The sequence below is a fragment of the Hibiscus syriacus genome, unplaced genomic scaffold (genome assembly GCF_006381635.1).
Source record: "Hibiscus syriacus cultivar Baekdansim isolate YM2019G1 unplaced genomic scaffold, ASM638163v2 tig00110163_pilon, whole genome shotgun sequence".
Taxonomy (NCBI): Eukaryota; Viridiplantae; Streptophyta; class Magnoliopsida; order Malvales; family Malvaceae; genus Hibiscus; species Hibiscus syriacus.
The window spans coordinates 1,396,708-1,412,335 of NW_024062610.1; the positions used below are offsets into that span (position 1 = coordinate 1,396,708).

The 15,628-nt window shown below is 33.5% G+C and overlaps 2 protein-coding genes and 1 pseudogene across 2 annotated transcripts in view; all 3 read left to right on the forward strand.

The window, feature by feature from the left end:
- LOC120216697 (ferredoxin--NADP reductase, leaf-type isozyme, chloroplastic-like) overlaps window positions 1–15,628 on the forward strand; it is a 20,252-nt gene continuing 4,624 nt past the window's right edge. Inside the window, exon 1 of the mRNA XM_039214049.1 lies at window positions 1–19. The gene's annotated coding sequence lies outside the window, so the exon portion shown is untranslated. The remainder of the gene's footprint in view (window positions 20–15,628) is intronic.
- Window positions 3,915–4,232, forward strand: LOC120216699 (annotated as a pseudogene).
- The window catches only part of LOC120216696 (protein PSK SIMULATOR 2-like), a 4,373-nt gene continuing 926 nt past the window's right edge, over window positions 12,182–15,628 (forward strand). Inside the window, exons 1-11 of the mRNA XM_039214048.1 lie at window positions 12,182–12,364; window positions 12,677–12,974; window positions 13,254–13,579; window positions 13,676–13,768; window positions 13,857–13,947; window positions 14,215–14,308; window positions 14,567–14,664; window positions 14,963–15,026; window positions 15,129–15,232; window positions 15,320–15,436; window positions 15,544–15,620. Coding sequence (XP_039069979.1) covers window positions 12,723–12,974; window positions 13,254–13,579; window positions 13,676–13,768; window positions 13,857–13,947; window positions 14,215–14,308; window positions 14,567–14,664; window positions 14,963–15,026; window positions 15,129–15,232; window positions 15,320–15,436; window positions 15,544–15,620 — 1,316 coding nt within the window. The 5' untranslated portion in view covers window positions 12,182–12,364; window positions 12,677–12,722. The remainder of the gene's footprint in view (window positions 12,365–12,676; window positions 12,975–13,253; window positions 13,580–13,675; window positions 13,769–13,856; window positions 13,948–14,214; window positions 14,309–14,566; window positions 14,665–14,962; window positions 15,027–15,128; window positions 15,233–15,319; window positions 15,437–15,543; window positions 15,621–15,628) is intronic.

A 15,628-nucleotide genomic window follows, 5' to 3' on the forward strand; every position in this document is an offset into this window, starting at 1 on the left:
TATTATTTTTCTTTTTTTAAAAAAATACTTTACCTTTTTTATTCTTTTTTGTATATATATTTTTTCTTCATTTATTTTATTTTAATCAATTTCATTTTTTTTATATTTGTTTCATCCAATTATTTTATGTTTATTATTATTGGTTTCATTTATTTCCTTGGTTTACTCTTTAGTTTTGTTACTTTCTTTTATTATTATTATTTTATTTTAACATCTTATTTTAATTTTTTAAGGGTATTTCCGTAAACTCATTAAGGGTAAGTAATTCGGATCAAATTTTACATTTTAATTTAACTTGCAATTTTCTTAATCAAAGACAACTGGAAATTACGTAGTACCGAAAGGGCGGTTCAAGGGTGTTAATCATTCCTTGACCGTAACTGACTCCCGAACCCGACACATCTTTGGAAAGACGCAGATCAGGTAAGAAATAGGGTATCTGATCAACCCATTTGTTTTAAATAAATGATCGATGGCAACTCCCAATCTACATTTTTCAAGTCGAAACCCAATTCCGGGGTCTAACCGAAAGACGGTTACGACAACCACAACTCATTAGTTATCATCAAATAAAGGAGAGATTGATTTCAACAAGTTGATATTAACTCGAGGGCACTTGCGTTTGCCACCGTGGGTGGTCAAGCTAGCATAGCAGGAGGCACATTTCTTGGTTTCCGGCAGTTCCTGGATGTACACAGTTGCAACGTGCGCAACATGTCCCGCATTCCCTCTTTCATAGATGTGGCCCCGATAATAACCGGCACCTGGCTGCACAAGCTCCACCACAGTCCGGAAAAGAAAACAAACAAACATTTATCAAAAAGGGTTTCAGCTACAAACAAGTAGTTTCGTATCTCCATATCATATTTAAAGTCGGTTTGCTTGGCTGAGTCTGAGAAACTTTACTGTCACGCAAAACAAGTATACATTATTCAAGTCACATTAACAAAACCTCCAATTAATGTAAATATTGGTGCATGCATTCCATAATGCCACTATTGTTCTAGTCGTTAGCATTGTTCAACGCCCAGTGAATTATAGATATAAAGTGTCCTTGTTTATATTAATGGACATGGTTTAGCTAAACCAAACTTTATGTAGTCCTTTCTATTTTTCATTTGCCTAAACTATTAGTTATACAATTATGATTGCTACCTGATATACACTTGATTGTATATGTTTACATACCAAACTTGGGAGAAATGGCGTGCAGAATATTAGAGGCATCGGAATGTAAAACAATCTTATTTTAGACCTATAGGCCGGTGGATGCACAGATGACTTCCATGAAAACTACTATATCATTGGGCAGTCTTTATTTATTTATTTATTTAGAAAATAGTGTTAGGTTATTATTTGTTTTGTGATGTAAGAATAATTCTATTTGGATCATTCGGTATTTAAATAAAATCTTTTTTATAAGATTTTATAATTGAAATTTAATTTAAATATTTTTGAAAAAAATACATTACCTCTTCTCTCGATTACTTATCGATAATTTCACATTCGTGTTAGAAAGCATTAATTAGAAACAAATGGTCCTGGGAAGACTTAAGTATATACTTGAAGGGCAGAGGGATTTCATTTTTGACTCTTTTTTTTCATTGGCAACTTAATGTTGTTTCACAGCTTATTCATTTTTTACTAAATGCTGCAAGTATTTGTCATGAGTCATGATAAAGGAAAAAAATGACTCAACGATGGTGAACAATTTATCTTTTTTTTTTAGTTTGGATGAAAAATCATATCGGATGAGAAAAGATCGTTGGTCGGTATTTTTGTATTATAGAGGACAGTCATGAGGAAGAAGAAGAAGATGAAAGGTGATTATAAAGGGTGAAAGTCCTTTTCTAAGCTATGCTCAAGGATATTTATATAAGAACAATATGATTATTTGTAGGTAGGTAACTTACACAAATATGATAGTCAAATTTTAGATTTTATTCTCGTAGATCATATGAAATTATCAGAAATTTTGTATAAGGGTTTTATCTATGCATTGTGGCTGATTCAAAAGCTTTTGTCGAAAAAGTTAGACTCTCGAGAAAACCTATTTGTTGACTAAAAATTAATAATTTCGAAAAGTCGTTCTCCAAAAATATAGCACAACAAAATTAAAAAGCTCCAAAATGTGAATATTAGTTCTGGATACAAGTACATGGTTTGGTGATAGGAGACGATTATACAGTCGTGGAAAATGGTCGGAGGAGGAGGGTAGGATCTAAAGGTGGTTTTAAAGTAAAACTGATAAATTTTTATGGGTAAATTACTTCAAATATTATTTCTCGGGATTATTTATGTCATTTATGTTTTAATTTTGTCAATTTTAACACTGACATTTAAATTTAACTGCAAATTTTGTTAAAGGCTTGTCTTTTTTGGCATAATTATTTTGATGCTCGAAAAATTCAAATCAACCTCGTTTTGTTATAGAGCCGTTTGATGCAAAATTACTTTCCATGGGATTCAAACCAAAGTTCTTCAATAACCAATTCTAACAATCCAACCACCAAGCTAACTTGAGAACTTATTGTATTTTTAACAAAATTAATATATATGTTAAATAGTAATTTGGATTAATATCATTTATTTAATATTTTTTTAAAATTATACTATTTTATAAATATTATTTCCCGTGGCGAAGCTCTAACAACACAAGCGCTTGAACTAAATTTCCTTCTTTACAATAGGCAGATATCAAGATATTAAAAGTAACAATATTGGGATCATCCAGTTCATTCATCAAGCTTCTGGCTCTCCCAACTTTTCCATTCATGCATAAAGTATAGATCAAGGTGTTATAAACCACAGCATTTGGCTTTACAGTGCTGGACTTGATGAGTTGCAGAAGCATAAAAGCATCGACAATTCTATTAGTCATTCAAAGACCCTTAATCAATATCTCAAAAGTATAATCATCACCTTAAACATCAGTCTGCACCATCTTCTTCCTATAAGACTTCCTAGCCAAATCAATATCTTCCTTAACAAGAATGTCAAGTATCGAATTGAAAATCTTCAAGGAAGGTTGGGTGTTGAACCTGGAAGCCAAATCAACAACCCTGATGACATCCCGGATCATCCGGGCACGTCCAAGTCCTCAAACAAAGGTGACGAGAGTGTCTTCATCTCTAGGAACCCCTATTGAGCTTGACATTGCGTCGAGCAGTTGATTGGCATCACTGAAGAGTAGGAAAGAAGAGCTTGTGGATCAAAGCACAGTACGTGGATTGAGAGTGGGTGAAATCTGGGACGTTTGAAGCCCATTGGAAGGTTCACATGGCTGTTCTGGTGAATTCTGGTGTAGTGTGAAAGAGGCAATATGGGACGACAAGGCCTGTGGATGACGAAGACGACGACGAAGGTAAATGCCTTGAATGAAGGTTGGGCAAAGTATACCACTACTATTTAACATACACATATTAGTTTTGTTAAAAATTTAATAAATTCTTAAGTTAGCTTGGTGGTTAGATGGTTTGTATTGGTTTATGAAGAACTTTGGTTCAAATCTTATATATAAAACAATTTTTCATCAAATAATGACTCTAAAAGTGAGTGATATTTGAAATAGTTTACTCTTTATTTATTTAAACGTCTTAAAAGGAGGCAAACATCACCATTATATTAGGAATACTCTTTCTTTAAATGTAAAAAAAATAAATAAAGTAAATATCATCATATTCGGAATACAAGGAACAGAGCTGACGAAGAAAAACACCGAAAGCCACACTATAGTAGCATATACCAAGGCAAAGGTTGCTGCTATTCTCAAAATTCATTAAGGTTCGTAGCTTCTAATTAACAAGCACATTTTAGTCCGCATCCAGCCCCCCTCCTCTTCCTCCTCCTCGTACTCGCCTTCATCATCCACGGTTGCATCCTGATATTGTTGATACTCTGCAACCAAGTCATTCATGTTACTCTCTGTTTCTGTGAACTCCATTTCATCCATCCCCTCACCAGTATACCAATGTAAAAAGGCCTTGCGACGAAACATTGCCGTGAATTGCTCGCTTACCCTTCTAAACATCTCCTGAATTGATGTCGAGTTCCCCACAAAAGTAGATGACATCTTCAGACCCTTGGGCGGAATATCACAAACACTGGACTTCACATTATTGGGAATCCACTCTACGAAGTAGGATGAATTTTTGTTCTGGACATTCATCATCTGTTCATCAACCTCTTTGGTGCTCATCTTACCTCGGAACATCATTGAAGCTGTCAGGTAGTGACCATGGCGAGGATTGGCAGCACACATCATGTTCTTGGCATCCCACATCTGCTGAGTCATCTCCAGGACGGTGAGACTGCTGCGAACCACAGGACGTACACATATAGTGCCCATACGGAAATTCATCCACTTAGTATGAATTTCTTAAGTTTACACATATAGTGCTCATATGGAAATTCATCCACTTAGTATGAATTTCTTAAGTTTTACACATATAGTGCTCATACGGAAATTCATCAACTTAGTATGAATTTCTTAAGTTTTTACACACTTAGTGCCATTTGCTAATCACCATACATACATCAATAAATCATACAACTATGACTACCGTAACATACACGTACATAATTAAATGCACTCACCTGGCTTGCCTCGCTTTGGTACCAAAACGCAAAAACTAATTACTGTAGAACTTGGCCTTTGCCTTTTTCTCTGTTTGACTCAGGAGCTTGATTTCGATCTATTCAATATTCATTAAATACATGTACAATATCGATTGTTAGTATATTTCCTAACAATTACACTTAAACATTACTCAATAGTACATATTATCAACTTTTCTACAACAATGTCAGCCTATCTTACAATTTCTGGCTCCTCAGTATCGATACTCATACCATGGTATTGATACTACCATACTATGGTACTGATACTATGTTATGGTATTGATACCATTTTTGCATTTTGTTTTGAATGTTATCGATACTTCCCCTTCGGTATTGATACTGATTGAATCAGTATCAATACTACTCAGCATATCCATTCCATTTTAGTCTATAGTATTGGTACTGTTCTATCAGTACCGATACCATTACCTAGTTTTCCATTTTTTAACCCGAAACATACCCAAATTTGGTCAAATTTCCTTATGTTTACTCCCAACAATACTATGTAACTCTTCTCTACTTATCCATACTAATTTTCCTTCATTTAGCTACTTAAAACATCTAGTATCCCTCAAGATCATTTGATTTTAAAAATCACACCACAATTTCTAACTTGTTTTTAAACTCATCCAATGATTCTAATATCTTATTTACCTCTTTGACAAGTCAATTCTACCAACAAACATCAATAAACACTCATATTTTAACATATCATTTCAAAACTCATTTTCTAAAATCACCATTATTTCCTCTATTTTATAGTTTTAATCACATCTAAACCTTCTTTAAGATTCTATCATACTCAAGACTTCAATAACCAACCAAAAACAAAAGGATAAACTAGCAATTTGAAAACTCACCTTTGAGCTATGGATGAGCTTCTCACGTGAAAGAAGAAGAAGAGTTGACTTAGCTAAACCCCTTTTCCCCTTATTTCTTTACTATATATAATATAAAGAATTAATTTTAATTTCATTTTAATCCAAATGACCAAAATTCCCTTTTAATCCTCCATTACTACAATTTAGTCTAAACTACTATTCCCAAATCATTCTCCTCTTTTATAAATTAATCAAATAGATTCACAAATTTTAAATCCTTTCAATAAAGTCCTTAATTCAATATTTGGGGCATTACAACATTAACACACTGCGAAAATGTACAAAATAGCCCATGAAATTGGCACGTACCTTGTAACACCCTAACCCGTATCCGAACCGAATACAAGTCCGAGATGTCACATTGACTTTTTAAAACGATATTCTTATAAAATATAAAAACATTTTAACTCATTTTAAGAAAATACAATAATATTATATTAAATTATGCTTCATTATAAAAATTTGAAAAAAAATATGTATTTATGAACAGTACTATACTGTATGAACAGTGAAAATATTTCGAAAGTAACTTTCGTAAAACGTTCATAAAACTCGTAAAAATTTAACTGTTCATTATTATACATTTGCCATTTACATAAACACGTTTAAAACATTACAGAACTCTATCATTTGATTTTAACAAAACTGATTAAAACATATCGTATTCAAACCTTTATTTACATGCCAACCACTATCATTATTACAAAATGCATACTATTTAATTCTCTTCTGATATGATCTTTGGAAAGAGAAACTGACATGTCTTGCATAACTTTTATCAATCTTCATCTTCTCTAAACCTACGTGTGAAACAATCACATGCTAAGTCGTTGACTTAGTGAGGCATATAAAACATATAATAAAAAAAATCCATTTCATATCTATATGAACATATCATCTACTCATTCAATCATGTCACATATGATTCCATGTAAATAATAATAGCATGATAACATATAATAATGCAAACACTTTTATACCTTTTTGTAAGCCCATATACATTATCGAGAACTTAAGGTATTTGAGTACATTGAGGTTGTGCACCACTATGATGTCACCACAGCTCGTATAAATGTCCCGAATGACCACTCCTTAAGAACCATATACATATTCCAATGGATCAAATATGTCTCAAAAGACCCTGTAAATGTTCCAAATGATACATATACGTCCCGAAGGACCACGTAGAACCCTCGACTCTTGACATGCCAACTATACCTATAGCTCTCGTATCATATACCATGGGCATTATTCTTGTGTTTCATATGTTCATGTACTCATGTCATTTCTCTTGTGATCACATATACATTTTCTATTGTCACATACCACATGTATGTGTAAACATTTATGTTATTTCATATAACATGTAATACATATTGTATATTCATGTAAGCATGTAGATCATGTAACATTTTCATATAGTCACATAGTTTATCTCATTTCACATTGGTCATGTCTCATAGCATATATCACATATGCATATAATCATGTATATATTATGTTTTATGCTCTTATGTTTATGCAGATCATGTAACATATATAATAACATATACCCATTTCATGTATTCATGCACATATAAGAATCACCAATCAAATAACATTTTAGGAGTCACTTCTTACCATAGTAACACCATCACTGGCTCATCGCAAGCCAATGTTCGTTCAATACCATAAGTACAATTAAAATTTGCACTCACCTATATCCCCTTGTCTTTACCTCGATCAATCCTACTTGTCAATTGTTCCGGAATTTGTTTAGACTCTGTATCTATATAAATATAATTTTTAAGAAAATTATCAGAAGCCTAATCCTTATACATCGATGTTATTAACTTAAATGAATTTAATAAACTCATATTCCTAATTTCCTTTAGGAGTGTACCGATACACTATGGGTGCATCGATACCCAAAATAGCTTCGAAATTTCCATGCATCGATGCACCTTCAAAATTTATCTTAGTGCATCGGTACACACTCTTAGTGCATCGATGCACCTACCCAGAATAGACTATTTCATCCGAAAATCATCAACACTTCACCCAAATTTTCATGTATGAAATCCTTATTATGCTACTAAATTCATCTATATCAACTTTAACCAATTCCTATCATTCCAACACCTTATAATCTTCCATATTTCATCCAAATTCTTAAGACTAAGAATCATACCAAATTTTCCATGTTATCCAAACTTTGATTTAACACTTATAACTTTCACACCTATGACAAGTCAAATTTTGTTTCAAATTCAACTTATCAACTCTATTCCAAAAACTCATTTAAAAACCCATTTTCTTTAATCTTTCATAACTTCTTCATCTTTTGATTATGAGATAACTTAAGCTTTCCTTAAGCTTAGTTATCATCTAATGATCAAAACTCAACCAAAAAATCAACAAATAATTAACTAACAAAGAAACTCACCTTTGAGCTTGGAGATACGGGAGGTGGAAGAAGAAGAAGAGAGTTTGTAGATAATTCTCCCCCCATCCCCACGTAATTTATTCTTATCTAGGGGGAAAATATATTTCCTTGTCAAATGACCATTTTTCTCTTTAATTCTTTTAATAATTACAAACAGCTTTCAGGAAATATCTCTACATAAATCATTGAGCTATTCAACTATTCTACTTTAATCACCAAATTCTGAAATTTTACAATTTAGTCACTAACACGTAGTTTGGGATGTTACATACCTTGTACGACACGATCGTTTTCATACGCCAGCACAATTTTTAGTTTGACAAACGTTCCCAGTATGTGTTTATTCATCAATTTTAGCAATGGCCGTAACTTTTTGTACAATTCTTCCCATTGGTCATACACTTTTTGTTAAGCATGATACCTAGCATACCATGTTTTATGGTAGTTAACTTTGTAGATGTATTGAGATGTAATTGCAACAATACAACTGGAAATTGTTATATGTGGATTTACTTTGACTAGTGGTATGAAGGCATCACAAAGCACGTGGACATCTAAGTTTGGATGATCCTGAGTGAGCCTGGTGGCGGTGCATGTATGAGGTTGGTCGTATTTTGTCAACTTTCATAGGTTGTTCATCCTATTCAAGCATGATACACGAACCCTCCAATTATATCACTCGAACTTGTGGACACATTCAGCCATGTACGTTACCGTGTCTATTTTTTTCACAGTCGATGTAACTGAGCGTCGTATAATATAGTTCTTAATGACAGCCATAGTGAGTTCTTTTGTTCTGGAAATCATTCTAATATAGAGCTCACCATCACCATGTTTGTTGTATTGATCAAGCCGTGGGAATTACAGAAAGTATGAAATGTTTAAAGGTTCTATCTTAACTATTGTGAAGTGGAATGGTGGTTGGTAATAAAAAACATGAGACACAACATCATTCGCTCCCTTCGGCATGTCAAGGTCCTCTTGTTCTTCATTGAAGGGCTCTACCTCGTCACCATCTGGGACGATCTCCCTTATCGATTATTCGTCAAAAATATCCCCTTAAACAAGAATAGTTCAACGTTGTCGACTACGAGAATAGAAGGAGTAGCAGTTATGCGTCGATCGTGAGACCGCTCACAAGAACAGTTACGAATCGTACTACCAAGATCAAAGTCGACAGCACCAATACAAGAATGTCTTCCCATAGATGCTGAGAAATCATCGAATGTGTTAAACCACTTCATGTTCTTGGAACCTTATTTCCAGCTGAGAATATGATGTATTCATGCCACTATTGTATAGATTGTACGTTGAAGGTAACAGATTCATGTCAAAGTCCAAGCTAGCGACGCAATAATGTCTTGACATCGAAAACGACGATGCACCCAAGTCATTGCCTCAAGCAGTAAACACTTAATAAGTTCATGTCATTACGTAAATTAGTTGTCAAACTATGAACATTAGGATCAAATTCAAAATCATTCTATCTCCAATATGAGACACCAGTAGTATCATTATCATATGATAAATTTGCATACAGCTCAAGTGGCCCTCCTAATAAATACTGCATGTGGAAATCGAGCATCATGTCCACATAACCATCATCCTCAACGTGTATATTGAGTAGGTTAGTGGTTCTAATGACGTGGGTAGTCGATACTTCAACAGTTCAAGTTTTTTTTTCGCGACCATATAGAACATTGTTATTGACTTTTTTCATTAACTTCTTGTAAGTTAATTTCTTCGATAATATTATCATCACAGTATGTGCGAAATTAAAGAGGATAACAAGATAATCATCACGCATCATTTTGCAATCATAGTATACCAAAGGAGTAACACTTCTTCTTGACATGTTTTGAAAATATATACGATCATGCAAAGAGAAATACAAAATATTCACGAAATTACAATACCTTCAACTATGTAATAATCGAGAAGCGTCAAATAAACTTACGAGTGAGCCTACTGATCACTTTGTGTGTATGGTTTGCTTGTTCACCTCAATTTACTTCAAATAAGGAATGGAATGAAAGTCTCGGTTTTCTAGTAGAATAGCTTCTTGATGAGATATGGAAGGGACATGGGCGACCTGCAGATAATATTCCTGGCGTTTCAATAAAGCTGCTGATCAGAATTATATTTTTCAGAACGTTTCGATGAAAAATTTCAGCATCATATCGTTGAATCAACTCGAGAATCACGAAATATATCTTGTTGCTAACAATCCTGAAGCATTATAGAGAAGGCATGTATAATTATTTTAGTGGAATAAATTTGAAGTTCGATCTACATTGTTTGAAGCAAGCAGCGGATAGAGGTAATATCAACGCCATATATGTCTATGGCCTTATTCTAATTTTTTCTGGAGGCTAATTAGGGGTTGAAAGACTTCAAATCGTGAGAGCTCTCGATCTCACAAAAATAAATTTAGAAGTTATTCGTCAATAGATGAATCCATTTTTATGGCTAATGATAACGCATCGTCACAACATTGTCTTCCTAGAACAAATCGAAGCTTGCAATTGTCCTACCGACTGTTCGCGTAATTCATACCACCATGGCAAAGATATTATAACAATCTATGTACACATTATGCTTCTTGTTTTTAGAACCATGAAGCAATTTTGTTTTGTAACATTTTATATAGAGGTTATGTTGACGATTAATATTGTTTATTTATAACAATCTAGTTTTTTATGTTATTTTATTAAATATTATGTAATAAAAATATTATGTTCAAATGTTATTTAATTCGAAAAGGAATACATACATCGTGCATTGGAAAACGTGAGATAGGTTAAATAACACTCGTGAAAAATTTCTCGGGACGTTTCAATATCTCAGGAATCTCGCGTTCTGTATAACGCAAGGTATTTAATACAAATATTAAATTATGTTATCTGAAAAGTGCATCCAAGTTGGACGAACATCGCACCTTGTGTAAAACGAAACTTTTCCTCGCTTTTCTTAGGACCATGTTAGTCTTATATGTGCAGTTTAAAGGTATTTTTTTAACAAATATGTTGAGGGTGGTTTTCAAAAAATGAAATTTTGAGGTTTTTTTATATAATAACGCCCATAAAAATGGGGGAAATGACACTGTCAAGTCATTCATCAACAAACGTCAAAATCCCAAGTCAACGTGGAATATGTTAAGTCGGTTGTAAAAATCTGGAATGGAATATCCCCATTGGTGGTAAGGTGTGATGGCAGCACGCGAAGAGGGACAACCAATGGAAAATACAAACGTTGAATTCATTGTTTATTAATATACTTCCCCCCCCAGATGGCACTGCCTCCTTCCTCCTCGTGTTGATTACCTATACGGACAACGCTGCCCCTTGATAGTTGACTTCAACCGTTCCTTCTCTCTTTAACTAACTTTTAAATTTTGAATAGAAAAGTCAGAATATAACACATCACACTGAAATTAAATAATGATTTGATTTTTTGGGCATAGTATTTTACAATGGATTACATGAAGATAGGACGAGTGAAGATGCCGTGAAGTTTTGAAAATGTCGTACTTAATATATAATATATTTTTAATTTATAATTACCATTATTTTAATATTTAAATTTATATTATTATACGATAAAAATATGATATTCAAAATTTAAATGCAAATCATGTTTTCTCAATTAAATATATTTAAGGAATGTTATAAAAAATATTATTTCTGTCTCATTAAATTTATCTACTGTTGACATTTTTTAGTTAATTTTTTTAGTTCGACTCATTATTATTTAAAATCTAGTATTGATAAAAATATGAATAAATATATTTTAAAAACTTCAAATCAAATAGTTTTCAAATATATATTTTATAAAATTTAGTTGTTTAAAATACTTAATTGGTCGCTTGATTTCAATTTTATTAATTGGTCGCTTGATTTCAATTAAATATTTTAAACAAACGACCCTCGAATCTGTTAGAACTGATTTCTTTTTTAATTTAACGGATATTTAATCTCTAATAATCTTAAATGTAATAAATTTAAAATAAAAAAAAAATCTCATAGAAAAAGCCGTATAGCAAATTTATAAATAAATTGGAAACGGAAAAGAAATAAACGAGGAATACAATTTGGGATTTTATTTATTTTAAACATGAGAGGGGCAAACCAGACAATTACTAAACAAACTACAAATCAAAGCCCAGACAGATACGGTTCGACTCAATGCTTTAGCCGATTGTATGTTTCATAGTAAAAGTCTAATCCCAAAAATCAATTCTCAGTCAAACAAATCTCTTCAAAAAAGCCACGACATTTCCATCCCTTTGCTTTGAAACTTATTTACGCGTCTTGTCGATCACAAGGAGCCTTCATTATTCGGAGCTTCGTCTATCAAAGTATTCCTTTTTCCTTCATCTTGCGATACAGAATTTTTTTTCTTTGGTATTTCTTCAAACTTGGGCAGTTTCTCCTCTGTTTAGCAGGTTTGTTATTATTGGTTTCGGAATTGTTTCATATCATCTTTGTTCTGGTTTTAGAATCGTATACTTGAAACGTATTTTTCCGTTTCCTTCTGCTTTGTTTCTGTTGATTGTCGAAGCTCGGTTGGTAAAAACCAATGGTTTTGATTGTTTATAATTATTTCTACAGATGAAAGAAAAAGGAATACTGATTTTAGCTTTTTTCGGGATTTTTGTTGGAAAATCATTAATTACAAAGTCCCCCCCCCCCAAGAGATCACACTAACAAACAGACTGAACTAATGATGGTTTTTCTTTTGCCCAGTTAAATTCTTTGCAGATATAAATTATAGAAAATCTAAGTGTTTGAAGAATAATGGGAGGTGTTTGTTCTGGTGGAACAAAAGAGCGTAATACAAAGCTTGAACGAAACACTACAAAAGGATTTTCAGGGAAGCTCAAGTTCAAAAGGAGCTTTGGTAAGCAAAAAGTGAATTCAGATTCACATTCCGATGCCAATGGCAGTGGTTTCGACAAAGTGCAACAGAGGCACGATTCTGGTGACTTGGGATTACAATTTTCCCTGGAATTGAAGCCATCAACGCCCTGCAGGATTTCTGCTTCCCTGGTATTGTTTGCTTTACACATTATTTCTGGTTGTAATGAGTTTCCAAGGTCGCCGATTCATGGACTGCAATGATGTCAATTTTGACCAAAAGAGATAAAATAAATGTTGGTTTACTTAATCCAAATTCATGTCAATCCATGGAATAGAAATATTCATGATGATCTGGTATTGGTCTACTGAATTGCCAGCTATTAAAGTTCTATTTATATTGTACTTTTATCTCTATGAATGCTTGTTTTCATAAAGAATAATGGCATTTATCTATTTTTCTTTCTGCAGGGTTCCCAGAGGAATTCATTTCTAGGAAGAGCTAGCATTGTAGGCCTGGAAAAGGCAATCGACGTTATCGATACATTTGGAAGTAGCATGTCAAATTTGAACGCTGGTACTGGCTTTGTTACCGGTCTGGCTTCAAGGGGGCATACTATATCTATATTGGCATTTGAAGTGGCTAACACAATAGCTAAAGGAGCCAATTTATTGCGGTCACTTTCAGACGAGAACATTCAGTTCCTGAAAAAGGAGGTCTTACAATCAGAAGGGGTGCAAAATCTAGTTTCTACAAACATGAAGGAGTTGCATAGTATTGCAGCAGCTGACAAGAGGTAGATTACTTTTAGAGAAAATGGTTGCCTTTCTCTATATATTAGTTCTCATTCTTTAATCTCTTTTTATAACACTCAATTCTTTGGCAACTCTAGGGAGGAATTGGATAGTTTTTCGCGTGAAGTAATCAGGTTCGGGGATTTATGTAAAGATCCACAATGGCACAACCTTGGCCGATATTTTTCAAGGTAAGGTTGCCAGGTAGTTCTCTTGGTAGCATTAGATTCAGTTTACAATGCTGATGTTTACTGATGGAGATACTGTCATTTCTGTCAGACTAGATGTAGAGACTTCACTTCATAAACAAGATAGAACTGATGCAGACCACACTATGCAAGAACTAACTTCTCTTGCTCAGCATACCTCTGTAAGTTTATCCTCCCTTAATTGTTTTCTTTGCCCCTCTATCTCTTATGTTTTCCCTCCTTCATACGTCAGGATTTTTGTTGTATGAACGGCATGGAATGCCATGATATATTCTAAACGAAAGGAACTTTAATTTTCTTTGCAATAAAGCTTAGCCACTTAAACTAAACCTTGAGAATTTCATTTTTAAGAATATATTTGCTCGTCCATGTGAATGATTTATAACTGTTTATTGGTTTCTGATTTTGATGGTTTCTTTACATATTAGGAATTGTACCATGAATTGAATGCTCAGGACAGATTTGATCAAGATGTTAGGCAAAAGCTGGAGGAATTGGAGTCCCTGAATCTCCCTAAAAAAGGTGCATGGACGATCCTTGAACATTGGCTTCTACTCTGATAGAGTGCTCCATTTACTTATCACTTCCGATATGGTGTCGCTATATGTTTCAGCATTTACTCAATTTAACTCTGGAAGAAACTTACTGTAGTTGAATTTCTCTTATTGACTCTTTCTAGTTGCTTGTTCCCAATTATTATTTCTGTGTATTTTATATCAGCTTGAGAGCTGCTAACCTGGACTAAAGCAATTTTATTAACTGGTCCTTTTTGAATTGCAGGAGAAAATCTCATGATTCTAAAAAGTGATTTAAAACAACAAAAGAAGCTTGTAAGGAGTTTGAAAAAGAAATCTCTTTGGTCTAGAACTTTGGAAGAGGTATATAACTGCTTGTTCACAACAATCAATTGTATAAAGATTTTGGCATTTCAATGAAGTAGTCTTTTACTCATACACCCTAATTTATACTGCTTTTTTAAATGCTGCTGAATGCTAATGGTTGATTTTTAAGACTGTCAACGCTCTCAATGGCTTGAAATATTGTGGAAGCTATTTTGTTCATGGAAAAAATTATTAACAGCTTTCAATTTGGCTTATGTACATGAAATAAATGTTTTTGTTGCCATAATCAACCATTATGTAACCCTTCTTGATTGTAAATTTTGTTACATTGCAGATCGTAGAGAAGTTTGTCGATCTTGTTACTTATATGCATCAAGCAATCTCTGATGCCTTTGGAGGTAATCATATATAGCCTCAACTCCTATCAAATTATTGTTGTAGGGAACCTTATTTGTTTCATTTGACTATGTCTTATCTATACAATTTTCAACTCATGGCAGACTCAGCATCAGTTGCAAAAGAGACTACTGAAAATAATAAAAAACTAGGCGTGGCTGGGCTTGCGTTACATTATGCTAATGTAATTCATCAGATTGACAAAATTGTGAGTCAATGTTCTTTTCCTCTTTTCTGCTTTATCATTTGCATGTTTGCCTAGCAGATTGGATTAAACTAAAGTTATATGTTATAGGTAGCTCGCCCGGCCTACCTTCCGCCTAATATCAGGGACACATTATACCGTGGATTGCCACCCAGTGTTAAGAAATCTCTAAGGTCACGATTACAGTCCACTGACACCAAGGAAGAGGTACCTTTTTCTCTAATAGACTTCGGTTTTCATTTCCTTAATCCATTGCTTTTATTCTTAAGCATCATATTTAACTTGAGGTAATTGCTTTTCGTTTTTCCCTGCAGCGCTCAGTTTCACAAGTTAAGGATGAGATGGAAAAGACACTACAGTGGCTTGTTCCAGTTGCCATGAACACAACCAAGTAGGTTA